We start from the raw sequence: 13937 nt of genomic DNA on the forward strand, positions 1-13937 counted from the left end.
CTTATGCTTATGAAAGTCCCTTGCTTAGGGACTTGAGAAGGTCTGAAAAACAGCCAAAGGAAAGAACATACATTCCAGGTCCAATCCCAGTGGCGCCACTTCCCAGCTGGGCCTCGCTGCTCTGAGCCTCAGTTTCCCCATCTGGCAGAGAGGGTGGTTATGAAGCCCTGGCAGGTGACTGGCCCACCGGTCTGAGCTCTTGTCCCCACCCCTGCTGAGTGAGCCACTTGGGGCCAAGCCAGTGGAGGTGAACAGGCCACAGGCCAGACGTTGCGTCTGTCCCCACCTTGGCCCCCCGTCTCGGGCTTCCCATTGTTGTTTGAGTGCCTTATTCATTTTCCTGCTGTAGCAAACCCACAGCGTGTCTCTCTCCTGTCCCCCTCCTGCCGTGGCACCTGGGCAGCTGGGGAGGCCTGGCTTCTCACCTCGGCTTTGCAGGCATGACTCGACCAGCTGTGCACAGGCTTTGGCAGAGAAACAATGGCGCTTCCTACGTCTCGGTCTGTCCAGGTCGGTGTGTAACCCACAGAAAGGCACCTGCTTCCAGTGTGGCGCCCCTCAGCCAGGAACTCTTGTCGGGCACAGGCTGAGTGGCCCGTCGCTGTGGCTGCGATCACCACTTTGGAGACCGAGCAGCCCCCAAACCTCACAACACCCTAGGAAGCGAGGAAACCTCATTCCCATGAGACCAGGGAGGGTCAGCGGCCAGACCTCAATCAGGTAGCCTGTCCGGAGTGGCCTGAGCTGGTCACCACTCTCCAGCCCTTGGAGATGGCCTGGGGCCCCCCCACCCCTGGGCTGGCCTGGGAGCGCTTCCCATGGGGCGCCCCTGCTGGCCTGCAGGCGAGTGTCTGAGCACAAGCTGCTCCGGGCCTGCTGGAGACACCACAGCCGCGAGCCCAAGGCTGGCTAGTATACACAGACCGGCCCCTGCGCTGGGCTATGCAGTGCGATGGGAGGGGTAGCTCGAGGACTCTGTCCACGCTGACCCTGGCTTTCTCCTCAATTGCGAGAGCCAACACGTCAAGGCCCAGGTCGGGGTCCCCCAGGGAATGAGAACCCAGTCATCTTGCTCCCTGGCCCCCACTGTGGGGGGACCAGGCTGGGAGGAGGTGGCAAAGCCAGGGCCTCCACTGAGGAGTGGGGACAGGCAGGGACACCCACTAGCGGAGTTTAGTAGGTGCGGATTGGTGTCCTGGTCAAGGAAGACTTGGGGGAGCCCACAAGGGGACCCCAGATCCTCCAGCTGAGGAAATCACCCTCCTCCTAGCCAGGACCCCCTGGGACCATGGAGCTTGCCCCCCGACCCTGTTCCCCCAGCTCAAGGTCTGGCACACAGTGTGGCCATGCACACGGGGGGCAGGGTAGGGTGCTGTGAGGGGCTCAGTCTGACTGCAGTGTGGGGAGAATGTGGGGGGGCGGGTGTATGAAGGGCTCTGGCACCACCCTGACCTGGTGATGGAGCAGAGAAGTGCAAAGCCTGAAGCCGAGCTTGGGGGTGTCTTCAGCCCTCTGCTCCAGTTCCCCCAGCTGCGAGTGGAGAGGGGCACAGCACCTACCTGGCAGGCTGCCGGTGAACACTGAGTGAGCTGATGTGTGGAGAGAACATGTGCGGGGCCTGGAGCGGAGCGAAGCCTCTGTAAGTGCTCGTGGTCCCTGAAGGCTAAGAACTTGAGCTTGACTTTGTGTGGATGGTGTGAGGGCGTGAGTGGGGTGGGGGTTGGGGGGCAACACATGAAAGGAATTCGGGGAACAGAGACTAGGAGAGTGTTGGGGGAAATGGGTTTCTTTTTTCATCTACTTCTTGGTTTTTCAAAACTGACTTCAAAAATTTGTCTCCTGAAAGAAAATAATCAAAATGTCCATCAACGATTGTCCCTAAGTGTTTAAGATTCCATTCTCTTCTGGGCAAGTCTTCCCTCCCCCCTCCCCCACTCTCTCTCTCCTTCCCTCCCTCCCTCCCTCCCTTCCTTCCTTCCTTCCTTCCTTCCTTCCTTCCTTCCTTCCTTCCTTCCCTCCTCCCTGTCTGCCTCTTTCCTCTTGTCTTCCTTGTTAGTCCTATATTAGCTATTGATCACTGTGGGACAAATTGTCCCCAAACCCTGTGGCTTGAAACAGCAGTGGTTATTATCTTACTGTTTCTGTGGGCCAGGAGTGCTGTGCGGCTTAGCTGGGTCCTCTGCCTCGGGTCTCCATGGCCGCGGTCAGGGTGCCGGTGTGGCTATAGTCCTGCTGCAGCTTGGCCGAGGCAGGCTCTGCTTCCAAGCTCACCCACGTTGTTGTTGGCAGCTTACTCCATCAAGGTGAGGAAGCCAAGGAGAGGGAGGGAGGGAGGGAGGGAGACAGAGAGAAGGGGCCTTTTGTAACCTTATCACAAAAGTGACAACCTATCCCTTTGGCCATTTCCCATTGGCTAGAAGGCCGTCAGGAGGCCCTTCCCACCCTCGCGAGGAGGGATTTACAGGAGGGCATGAGCACCAGAGGTGGGGATTCTTGGGGGCCATCTTTGAAGTCTGCCTCTCACAGACTTTTCCTGTGTCTTCCTAATTCTCTGTAAGGAACACATGTAGCTTTTGAAAGAGAGACTAAGAACTTTATGACGAAAATAAAAATAGAAAACACAATCATACATAACACTCATGTCTTTGTGACCTTGGGGGGCAAGCTCTGCCTCCCCAGGGAGCCTCCATTATGGTTTGGATCCGCTAGGATACACTAGTCCTTCCACCGTCTGTGGGTCACTCACTGTTAGAGAAAGGGCTGCTCTGAACGTTCCCGGACGTGTCTCCTGGCGGACACATGCCAGGGATGCTCTGGGGTGTCTGCCTTGCGGGGGCTCGCTGGGTTGGGGCGAGTATGTCTGACTTCATAAGAGAACGCCAAGTTGTTTTACAGAGTGATAAACTTCATACTCCCGTGAGCAGTGTGTTGGGGTTGCCTTAGAACTGTAAAGTACACAGTGTTATTGTTCACCAGTCCAGCAGGTGTATTCCCCTGTCCCACTATGGCCTGGATATTTTCATTTCCTTCCTTATGAGTGAGATGGAGCGCCTCTTCACATGTTTATCATCCTCTTCTGTGGCAACCTCTGTGAATGCCTGTTCATTTCTATGGCTCTTTTTTTTCTATTGAGTTATCTTTTTCATATTGACCAACCCAAGTTGTTTACATATTCAAGCTGCTAAGTCTTTTTGGTTTTATGTCGTGAATAACTTCTCTGTAGGTTATGCTAAGTCTTTTCACGTTATAATGTCTTTTGACAAACAGAAGTTATTTATTCTCAGCTAGTTGAACTTACAATCTTTTCTTTAATGTTCATTCGTTTGATGTCTTGTTTAAGAAAGGGCGTAAAGATACCGGTGTCATCTTCCTTTAAAAGATGCAAACACCTGTTTATGATAAAACTCTCAGTAAACTTAGAGGGGAATTTCTTCAACCTGATAAAGACTATCAACAAAAAACCTACAGCTAACATCAACGTAATGGTGAGAAACGTGCAGCTTTCCCACTAAAATCAGGAGAAAGCCAAAGATGTCCCCACTCACCACTGCTTTTCAACGTCATACTAAAATTCCTAGCGAATGCAATGAGACTAGGAAGGGAAATAAGAGCGATACCAGTTAGAAAGAAAGAAAGAAACCTGTCTTCATTCACAGGTGACGTGATCATCTATGTAGAAAATCCAAATAAATTAACAACAACAACAACAACACATCTAAACTAAAAAGCAGTTATGACAAGGCTGTAGGATACAGTGCTAATATAGAAAAGTCCGTCATTTTCCTACATACCAGCAACAAACAAGTGGAGTCTGAAATTTAAAAACAGTGCCATTTATATTCGCCCTCCCCCAAATTAAATACCTAGGTATAAATCTAATAAAATATATATAATATCTATATGAGGAAACTACAAGACTCAGATGGAAGAAATCAAAGAAGTAAATAAATGGAGAGATATTCCATCTTCATGGATAGGAAGATTCAGCATTGTCAAATGTCAGTTCTTCCCAGCTTGACCTATAGATTCAATGCAATCCCATTTTGTGGTGTTGACAAACGGATTCTAAAGTTTATACAGAGAGGTAAAAAACTCAGAATAGCTAACAGTATTGAAGGAGAAGAATAAAGTTGGAGGACTGACACTATATTATAAAGACTTATTATAAAGCTATTATCAAGACAGTGTGGTTTTGGCAAAAGAATAGAGAAGTAAAAGGAACAGAATAGAGAGCCCAGAAATGGATCCACATAGTCAACTGACCTTTGACAAAAAGCAAAGGCAATACACTGGAAAAAAGTAGGTTTTTTTCAACAAATGGTGCTGGAACAACTGGACATCCACATCCAGAAAAGGAATCTAGACACAGACCCTACATCCTTCACAAAAATTAACTCAGAATAAGCCATAGACCTATATGTAAAACAGAAAACTATAAAATTCTCACAACGTAACAAAAGAGAAACCCTAGATGACCCTGGCAATGACTTTTTAGATACAACACAAAAGGCATGATCCAGAAAGGAAAAGAAAGAATTGATAAGTTGGACTTTATTAAAATTTAAAAGTTCTGCTCCAAAAAAACTGTCACGTGAATAAAAAAGACAAACCACAGACTGGGAGAAAATATTTACAAAAGATATATCTGATAAAGGATTGTTACCCAAAACATACAAAGAACTTTAAAACAACAACAACAAACAACCCGGTTGAAAAATGGGCCAAAGATCGTAACAGACACCTCACCAAAGAAGATACACAGATGGCAGGTAGGCATGTGAAAGATACTCCACATGATATGTCATACGGGAAATGCAAATTAAAACAACCATGAGATGCCACTTCACACCTATTAGAATAGCCAAAATCCAGAACACTGAGAGCACCAAATGCTGGAGAGGATGTGGGAGAACAGGAACTCTCATTTCATCGCTGGTGATAATGCAAAGTGGTACAGCCACTTTGAAAGACAGTTTGGTGGTTTCCTACAAAACTAAACATACTCTTACCATACAGTCCAGTAATTACACTCCTTGGTATATACCCAAAGAGCTTGAAAACTTATGTCCACACAAAATTTGCACACCGGTGTTATAGCAGCTTTGTTCATAATTGCCAAAACTTGGAAGCAACCAAGAAGTCTTTCAGTAGGTGAATGGATAAAGAAACTGTGGTCCATCCAGACAATGGGATCTTATTCAGTGCTAAAAAGAAATGAGCTATCAAGCCATGAAAAGGCATGGAGGAAACTTAAAATGCATGTTACTAAGAAAGAAGCCAATTTGAAAAGGTTACATACTATATGATCCTGAATGTATGACATTCTGGAGAAGACAAAACTACCGTAACAGGACAAGATCAGTGGTTGCCAGGGGTTGAGGGAAGGAGGGATAAATAGGCAGAGCACAGAGGATTTTTAGGGCAATGACACTACTCTGTCATCCACCATAATGGTAGATACATGTTGTTATGCATATATTTGTTTAAATTCATAGAATGTACACCATCAAGAGCAAAACACAATGTAAACTGTGGACTTTGGGTAGATTATGATGTATTGGTGTAGGCCTATCAATTTGAATGAATGTACCACTTCAGTGGATGATGCTGATAATGGGGGAGGCTGTGCATGGGGGTGGAGGGCAGGAGATATATGGGAAATCTTGGTACCTTCTTCTCAATTTTGCTGTGAACCTAAAACTTCTCTAAAAAATAAAATCTATTTTAAAAAATATTTGAATTTTTGCCTTTAATTTTTAACTCTTAAATCCACCAGGTGCTTGTTTTTGTATATGGTGTGAGGATGGGATCAATTTAATTATTTATCCAATTTAACTGTTTTCCATATGAGCAAGCAACTGTCCCAGCACCATCTGTTACATAACTTCCCTTTCCTCAGTTATCCGCAAGATCACTTCTGTCACAGGTCAAGGAGAATCTCTCTTAAGTTACATCTGTCATTTGTCCCTGCCTGAGTCATTACAGCACCATCCATGGCTTTCTGGTAACTCATACCTGGTAGAGTAAGTCCCTTACCTTTTGTTTCTTTTCCTTAAGGAGTACTTTGACTGTCTTAGCCCCTTGGTTTTCCATGTCAATCTTGGAATCAACTTGTCAAGTTCCATGAAATGCCCTGGAATTCCATTGAATATATCAATTCATTTGGAGGGAGTTCATATGTTAATGATAGTAAGCCTTCCTCACCATGTTTGTGGTATTTCTTTTTATTAATTTGGGTCTTCTCTAATGTTTTCAATAGGTTTGGTTCTCTCCATAAAATCCTTACATATCTTTTGTTAGATTGATCCTACATACTTTAGAGTGTTTTTTCCTAAGTAAATTATATCTGCTTGTAAAAATTATTTTTCTAACTATTTATTGCTGGTGTACAGAAATGCAACTGATTTTTGCCTCTCCACCTTACTACCTACCTATCTTATTGAATTATTAGTATTTCTTTTAAATTTAAAGTTTAAATTTTGGGGGGGGGATGTTGCAGATAATCATGCTGTGGGTTTTTTGTTATCTTTTATTAATTATCTACAAAATAATCTGCTTTTCCTGTAGTGATTTTTTTTCATTTTTCTATTTTTTTTTCTCCTTGATCAATCTTGCCAGAGGTTTGCCTGTTGTACTGGTCTGTTTCGGCTTTGTTGATTTACTTGTTTTATATTTCACAGATTTCTGCCATCTTTATTTTCTTTATTTTGGGAGATTACATTCTATTTTTTCTGTTTTTTTTTTCCTATATACTTTTTTTTTTAGCTTTTCTCTTCTTTTTAAAGATCTAGGCATTTAAGGCACAAAGCAACACCTTTAGCTCCCCCAAAAGTTTTGAAATGTATTATTTTAACTATTGCTCAGTCCAAGTATTATTATTTAATTTCCGTTAATTGTCCTTTGACTTGTAAGTTATCTAGAAATCTGGTTTTAAAATTTCCAAATGTATGGGGGTTAAAAATGGACTTTATTTTAGTGACTCCTAACTTAGTTACATTCTGATCTAGACTGTGCTACCTACACTGTATGTGACCTATCCTTTAACATTTGTTGCAACTTGCTTTGACGGCTAACTATGTGATCAATGTTTTTTATTGATCCATGTGCACTTTGCTTGGGAAAATGTATACTTACTAGTTGTGGAGCAAGGAATTCTATATATGTGTACCAAATCAAGCTTGTTAATTGCATTATTAATTTTTTGTCTGCTTAATCTATTGTTGATTGAGAAAGAAGATTTGAGGTCTTCAACTATGATGATGGGTTTGTCAGCTTCTCCCTGTATTTCTATCACTTTTGCCTTATATGTATATTGGGGCTATGTTATTAGGTGCATACAAGTTTAGAATATCTTCTGGGTGAGTTCAACTTTAAATTATTAGGTTGTGATCCTTTCTATTGCTAATAGTGTGTTTTTCATCTAAAAATTAATTTTGTCCAATATTAATATACCCACCCCAGTCCTCTTTTGGTCAGTATTGGCTTAAGGTATGTTTCTCCTTTCCTTTAAATTTCATCTTTTCTGGATCCTTATATTTTAGGTGTGCCTCTTATAAATATCATAGCTGAGTTTTTTTATCTTAGTCAAAACTCTCTTTTAACTAGTAACATTGATACATTGACATTTATTTTGATTATACATATATTTGGACTTATTTTTACTTTTGTGGTACTTTTACTTTTACAATTTTTTCTTGGGACACCTGGGTGGCTCAATCGGTTAAGCATCTGCCTTCAGCTCAGGTCGTGGTCTTGGGGTCCTGGGATCAAGCCCTGCATTGGGCTCCCTGCTCAGCAGGGAGTCTGCTTCTCCTTCTCTTTCTACCCCTCCCCATCACTCATGCTCTCTCTCTCTCTCTCTCACTCTCCCAAATCTTTCTTAAAATATATAATTTTGTGGGGTATACAATTCTAAGTTAACAGTTATTTTTTTCAAAATACTTTGAAGATGTTATTCAACTGTCTTCAGGATTTCATTGTTGCTATTGGGAAACCTGCTTTCAATCTACTAGTAATTCCTTCATAGGTGATCTGACTTTCCTTTCTGGATACCTTTAATATCTCCTCTTTGTTTTTGGTGTTCCTCAATTTAACCCCCATGGTGTGTGTGTGTGTGTGTGTGTGTGTGTGTGTGTGTGTGTGTGTGTCCTTGGTGTCTCTCTTATGTCTCATGATCTCAGCAGTGCTCTAAAAAGTATATTTTAATCACGATCTAGTTACTTTGTAAGAGGAAGGTCCTTCAGAGTACTGGTACGCCATATTCCGGAAGCAGAAGTCTGTGTGACTGTTTATATATGCACAATCCTCTGTGTGCACATTTGTGTGGTGTAAATCTCTGGGCATGACATCTTCTGTACACTTACATCCATGTGTGCACCTTTGCTGTGCACATCCCTCTGCAATTCTTCTAGTTCAAGTGTAAGTGCTTCAGGTCAGGGATTTTCTTTTTTGTTGCTCACTACCTCCCGACAACCTTGCAGCACTTACTCCCGGGGTCAGGGTCGACTGGCTGCCATGTGGGGTTTATGCATGTTGGGGGAAAAGGAAGAATGCTGGGAGAGCAGTGGTGGGCCAGGCCTCCCTCACTGGGCCCCTCTGTCCTCCCCACCTGTCTCTTCCACAGCTCTGCCCCAACGGGCTACACGTCCTTCAGCATCAATGCCTCCCCAGGAGTGGTCGTGGATGTTGCCCACAGCCCTCCAGCCAAGAAGAATTCCACAGGTTCCTCCAAGTGGTCCCTGGACCCTAGCCTGGAGGTGAGCCTGAGGATGAAAGCTGCTAGCAGTAGCACAGGTGACCAAAAGGTGAGTGTGGCAGCCGTGGGGTGGGATGTGTGGGAGGAGGTCAGCAGGTGGCAGCAGGTCAGCGGCACATGGTCTGTCCTGCACAGATCCACAGCCCCAGCCCTGGCACAGCTTCCTCCTCTCTGGATACTAGGGAGACTGTCCCAGCCATAGCATCCTCACAGATGATACAGGGATGCCAGGGGTTATGGAAGCCGGGTGTTCACTAAATTCATCCATTCAGCAAATGTTTAGTATTCACCTCCTACATGCCAGGCACCACCAGGCACTGGAGACACAGAAAGGAACAAGACAGGTGAGGTTGCAGCCTGCATGGGACTTACAACCTATGGGTAAAATACAGATAAGCCATTATAAGTGGGGTGAGTGCTAAGAGGCCACAGCCAGGCAGCCCTGGGAAGCTCTGCTCCATGCCCTTTTCCTGTGGTTGATGGACAAATGACCAGAAACTCCTGGATTAAATCAACAGAAGTGTATTCTCTCTGGAAGACAGAAGTCCAAAATCAAGGCATCTTCAGAGCAGCACTCCGTCTGAAGGCTCTGGGGAGAACCAGCTCTCTGCCTCCTTCAGCTTCCTAGACTCCACTCTCTGCTTCCGTGGTCTCGTTCCCCCTCCCCAGGCTGTCAAATCTCCCTCTGCTTCACTCTTATAAGGACACTGGTCACTGGATTTAAGGTCTCCCCGGATAATCAATGGTGATCTCATCTCAAGACCCTTAACTACAACTGCAAAGACCTTTTTTCCAAATAAGGTCACATTCACAGGTTTCAGGGATTTGGAAGTGGACATATCTTTTGCGGGACCACCACTCAACCCACTGCAGCCCCTCCGACTGTGGATAAACTCAACAGGAGCCTCTGGGCTTCCCACAGAGTTCTGGGCCAATGAGCCCTTGTTTCCAGAAGGGCAGGCCAAGCAGTCTTGCCCTTGGGACAGAGAGTTGTTGCCTACTCTAGGAGCATAGAGCTTGGGCATCAAAGTAGGTTGATGAGGGCGCAATCAGGGAAGACATCCTGAAAGAAGTGGCAAGCTGAAGGATGGTAGGAGGGAGGGAAAGTGGAGTGAGAACTTTACATGGATATGTGGCCTGTGTGCACACTCTAGACGAGGAGATGGTCAGGCATGTGTTGGGGAAACTGAGGAAGATATGTATGGCAAGAAAAGAGGGTGAAGAGGGAAGTGGGGGAGAGAGGGAGCCAGTATTCGAGAGTTTGGCATCAGGGACCTCATTTTCTGAGGGCAACAGGAAGCCAGTGAAAACCTGTCATCCAGGGAGTAACGAGTCTGCATTTGTCTTAGAAAGACCCCACTGGCTGCAGTGTCCTGAGTAGATTGGATCCAGGCAGTCGACTGGAGACTGATGCCGTGGTCTAGACATGAGGTGGTGGTGGCTGTGACATTTCCGTGGATCCCCAGTACCTATAGGACAGACCCAAACACCTCAGTCCATCCCCTCAGGAGTGCCTCTTCTTCCGGTGGCAGCTCTTTGGTTTTGTGTTGGGGAACTCCCCTCTGCCATTTTGCTTCAAATTCTCCATCCAGATGCTCTGCCCTCCTCTGGCCAGGGCAGGCCAGTCAGATCCACTCTTCCTGGATTTTGAAGTCTGGTCAGTGGGGGTTGGTGCTTCTGGATCTCCACAGCACCTGCCCTGAAGGAACCAGCTCCCATCCAAACCCTCCCACTCCCCAGATCCTCAGATGGCTCGGGCTCCAGCCTTTCCAAGGTCTGGTTCTTTGGGTCCTCTCCGCCCCTCTGGCTTGCCAGAGCCAGTTTCCGTGGCTTACAGCCAGTGCTCTCCTTCTGATGCCCCTTCCACCGCATCTCCAGCTGCTGAGCTCCTACTCCTCTTCCAGGCTCTACCTCAAAGTGTATCTCCCTGATACCACCCAGACTGGCTCAGTCCTTCCATTTCTGGGCTCCCACAGGACCCTCTCCTAAGTATCATAGGCATCTGAGTACTTTGCTACCCCTCCAAGCCCACCAGTGGGGGTGGTCCTTGTAGGCTGGCACCACTTCACGCCTCCTTGTCCCACCCTGAACTGGCACAGAGCAGGAGTCCAGTTAGTGTTTGCTGAATGACTAAGAGAAGACCTTTGTGGTTTGCTCTGTCCTTTAGGTTCAGATTTCATATTATGGACCCAAGACCAACCCAGTCCAAGCCCTGCTCTATGTCACCGGTGTCGGTAAGTGATGACCAGGATCTTGGGACGCCTCTGCCCCGCTCCACACACACACACACCCTTGCAAAGTGTCTCTCTCCAGGAGAAACTACACTCTGGAGATTACTTTAGACTGAGCAGGGAAAAGGGACAATTTCTAGCTAGTTGTACATCCGATGGTTCATAATTATTCCTCCTCAGTCAGTGAACCATAAAGTAATTCAGCTGGGGAGAGAGGGAGGGCATTTACAGGGAGTTCAATTACATCTTAATATTTTCTCAACATAGGAAGTGCTACATGGATTTTCCGCAGGAGTCTCTATACCTTTTTGACACCTCAAATATTTATATTTCTTTTTTTTAAAGATTTTATTTATTTATTTGACAGAGATAGAGACAGCCAGTGAGAGAGGGAACACAAGCAGGGGGAGTGGGAGAGGAAGAAGCAGGCTCATAGTGGAGGAGCCTGATGTGGGCTCGATCCCAGAACTCTGGGATCACGCCCTGAGCCGAAGGCAGACGCTCACCCGCTGTGCACCCAGGTGCCCCTCAAATATTTATATTTCTAAGAAAAGTGGGTGATGACACTGTCTTATACAATAATATGTAGACTGATAGTCCCCAAATGCCATGACTGACAACCCATCGTCACCGTTTTGCCATATCAATGATCTGCCTGGACTCATATTTATTTAACAGTCATCTTTAAATAAAGTAATTTTCTGACTTCACCTCATCTTGAACAATAATATTATAAGATGATCATTGCCATTTAAATGTGTATTAAATACCAAAACAGCATGTGAAAAGTTCAGGTTTCATTTATTAATGAATTTCATTCATTAATACACATTTATTTCATCAGGACACATTTAAATAATATGAATAATAGAGCACTAATTCTATACCAGGTACTGTGCTAAGACTTTACCTTTTTAAAAAAATTTTTTTAAAAAGATTTTATTTATTTATTTGACAGAGAGAGAGAGACAGCCAGCGAGAGAGGGAACACAAGCAGGGGGAGTGGGAGAGGAAGAAGCAGGCTCCCAGTGGAGGAGCCTGATGTGGGGCTCGATCCCAGGGATCTGGGATCATGCCCTGAGCTGAAGGCAGACGCTTAATGACTGAGCCACCCAGGTGCCCCTAAGACTTTACCTTTAAACCTTATAGTAATTCTGTGAAATTGGTACAGTTATATCTCATTTTACAGATGAGGAAACTGAGGCACAAGAGGTAGACAGATTTGCCTAAGTTCATGCAGCTGGTGAATGAAGGAGCTGGTGAATCCAGAGCACTAAACTCTATGCTGTTCTGGTCCGACGCTAATATATGGCTGTGGGTGTGTCTAAAAGGTCATCCAGGTCTGTCTCACACTGAGCTCACAAGGTCACTACCTATGATGTGGGCACATAGATCTATGTCACTGGAAAGACTGTGATCACCTGTTCTGATGCAGGTTGGAAGGATTTAGAAACAGATGTATACTTTCTCAGCCTTGACATCTGAATAGAATGGGGTATGTTTGGGGCCATGATTTGTCCCTACTGAAGCCATAATGCATGTTAGGAAGAGCCAGGTGGGTTGGAGTAACCGCTGTCCCCCACCCCAACGTCACTGGGGGGCCAGAGGCCTTTGAGAGCCTGGCTAGTTGTCTTTGCAGGAGTTCTGCACCAAGCCTCCCATTGGGGTGGCCGGGAAACCATTCTGAACCCCTGAAGGTAGCCAGACATGTAGGGTCTGGTTGACATCACAGCTGCGGCAAACCCCCCCCCTCAAAGGAAAATGGGTGTGGTCAGGTCCAGCTCTGTTATCTGAGTTGCAGTCAAACATCTTCTTTGGGGACATGGGGTGTCTTTGAATTTGCATCTTGGAAGGGAAGGGAGAAAAGCGTGGGGCAGACAATCTCCCGGGGACCATGCTGAGTGTCTTGACCTTTACCAACCCTCTCCTTTTACTCGGTGGGATTGCAGAAATCTTCTTGAGCGCGGACATCACCCGCACTGGCAAAGTGAATCCCGCTGGAGCCAAGAAGGGCCAGGTACGCTCAAGCCACCTGACACTCACAGGTGCTGTACCTCTGCTGGGTTCTCCTCTGGCGCCCCCTGGTGGTGATGGCGCAAATGGCCGCCTGTCCCTTGACAAGGGAAAAGTCAAAAGGAGAAAGCTAAAATCACCCTTAGCGTTTTATGTATTTCCCAACTCTTTTGCAAAACTAGATTCACGCCGGTTGTGAGTTCAGAGAATGTGCTGTGCAAATTAGAAACCACAGCATCATCCGGTTAGTGCACGGCAGAGAAAAAACGTACAGGCAGTTCTTAACTTGGGGGTAAAAAAAATTCCCCTGCCCCAGAGTTTCTGGGCTGGTGTGAGAGATTCCCACGGTACTGCCCACACAGAGCGAAGAATGGAGAAAGGGAGAACTGGCAGGGGGCAGAAGAGGGAAGGAGCCAGGCGGGGCAGGGAAAGTCTGTTGCTGAAAGATAGTGGTGTGCGAGAGACGGGGCACACAGGTAGCCCTCTCTGGGTCTGCGGATCAACCCCAGGGTGTTCCTGAAATCCCAAAGCTGCCCACACTGTTCAGTGCTGGTGTGCACGTTAGGAGGCTATGACCTGTCAAAAGAGGAAGATTCCTCCGTGGGGTCAGCTGAGAGTGGAGGGAGGGATTATAACTCTGGGAGTGGGATCCGTCTTTCTGTCCCACCCAGAACACAGTCCTCCCTGGGGGCCAACGCTGTCCTGCAAACAGAAGATGTCATCACTATTAGATCCCTACCGGGAGGGGCTGCTTAATTTGCTTTAATCTTTGGACAGACAGCAGCTGACTGCGAAGAACAGTGCCCACACTTTGGTGAATGAGTAATTACAAGTGCACGTAAGAGTCACGATTAAGATTAGAATCTCGACATAAATATTTAGCTCAGTGCGTTTTGCCAATCTGACAGTTTTTTAAAGGTGTTGAAATCCATTTTACT

At 46.1% G+C, this 13937-nt stretch overlaps 1 protein-coding gene across 4 annotated transcripts in view; it reads left to right on the forward strand.

Moving 5' to 3' along the window:
• PADI4 (peptidyl arginine deiminase 4) overlaps nt 1–13937 on the forward strand; it is a 36187-nt gene that overhangs the window by 2610 nt on the left and 19640 nt on the right. For 3 of the 4 annotated variants that reach the window (XM_040645846.1, XM_040645847.1, XM_008694674.2), the window contains exons 2-4: nt 8624–8804; nt 10923–10989; nt 12936–13003. In XM_040645846.1, the coding sequence (XP_040501780.1) occupies nt 8624–8804; nt 10923–10989; nt 12936–13003 (316 nt within the window). Of the gene's footprint in view, nt 1–1508; nt 1640–8623; nt 8805–10922; nt 10990–12935; nt 13004–13937 lie in introns of all 4 variants that reach the window. The other variant, XM_008694675.2, reaches the window with a different exon arrangement.

Source organism: Ursus maritimus, unplaced genomic scaffold (genome assembly GCF_017311325.1).
Source record: "Ursus maritimus isolate PB19 unplaced genomic scaffold, ASM1731132v1 scaffold_32, whole genome shotgun sequence".
Classification (NCBI taxonomy): Eukaryota; Metazoa; Chordata; class Mammalia; order Carnivora; family Ursidae; genus Ursus; species Ursus maritimus.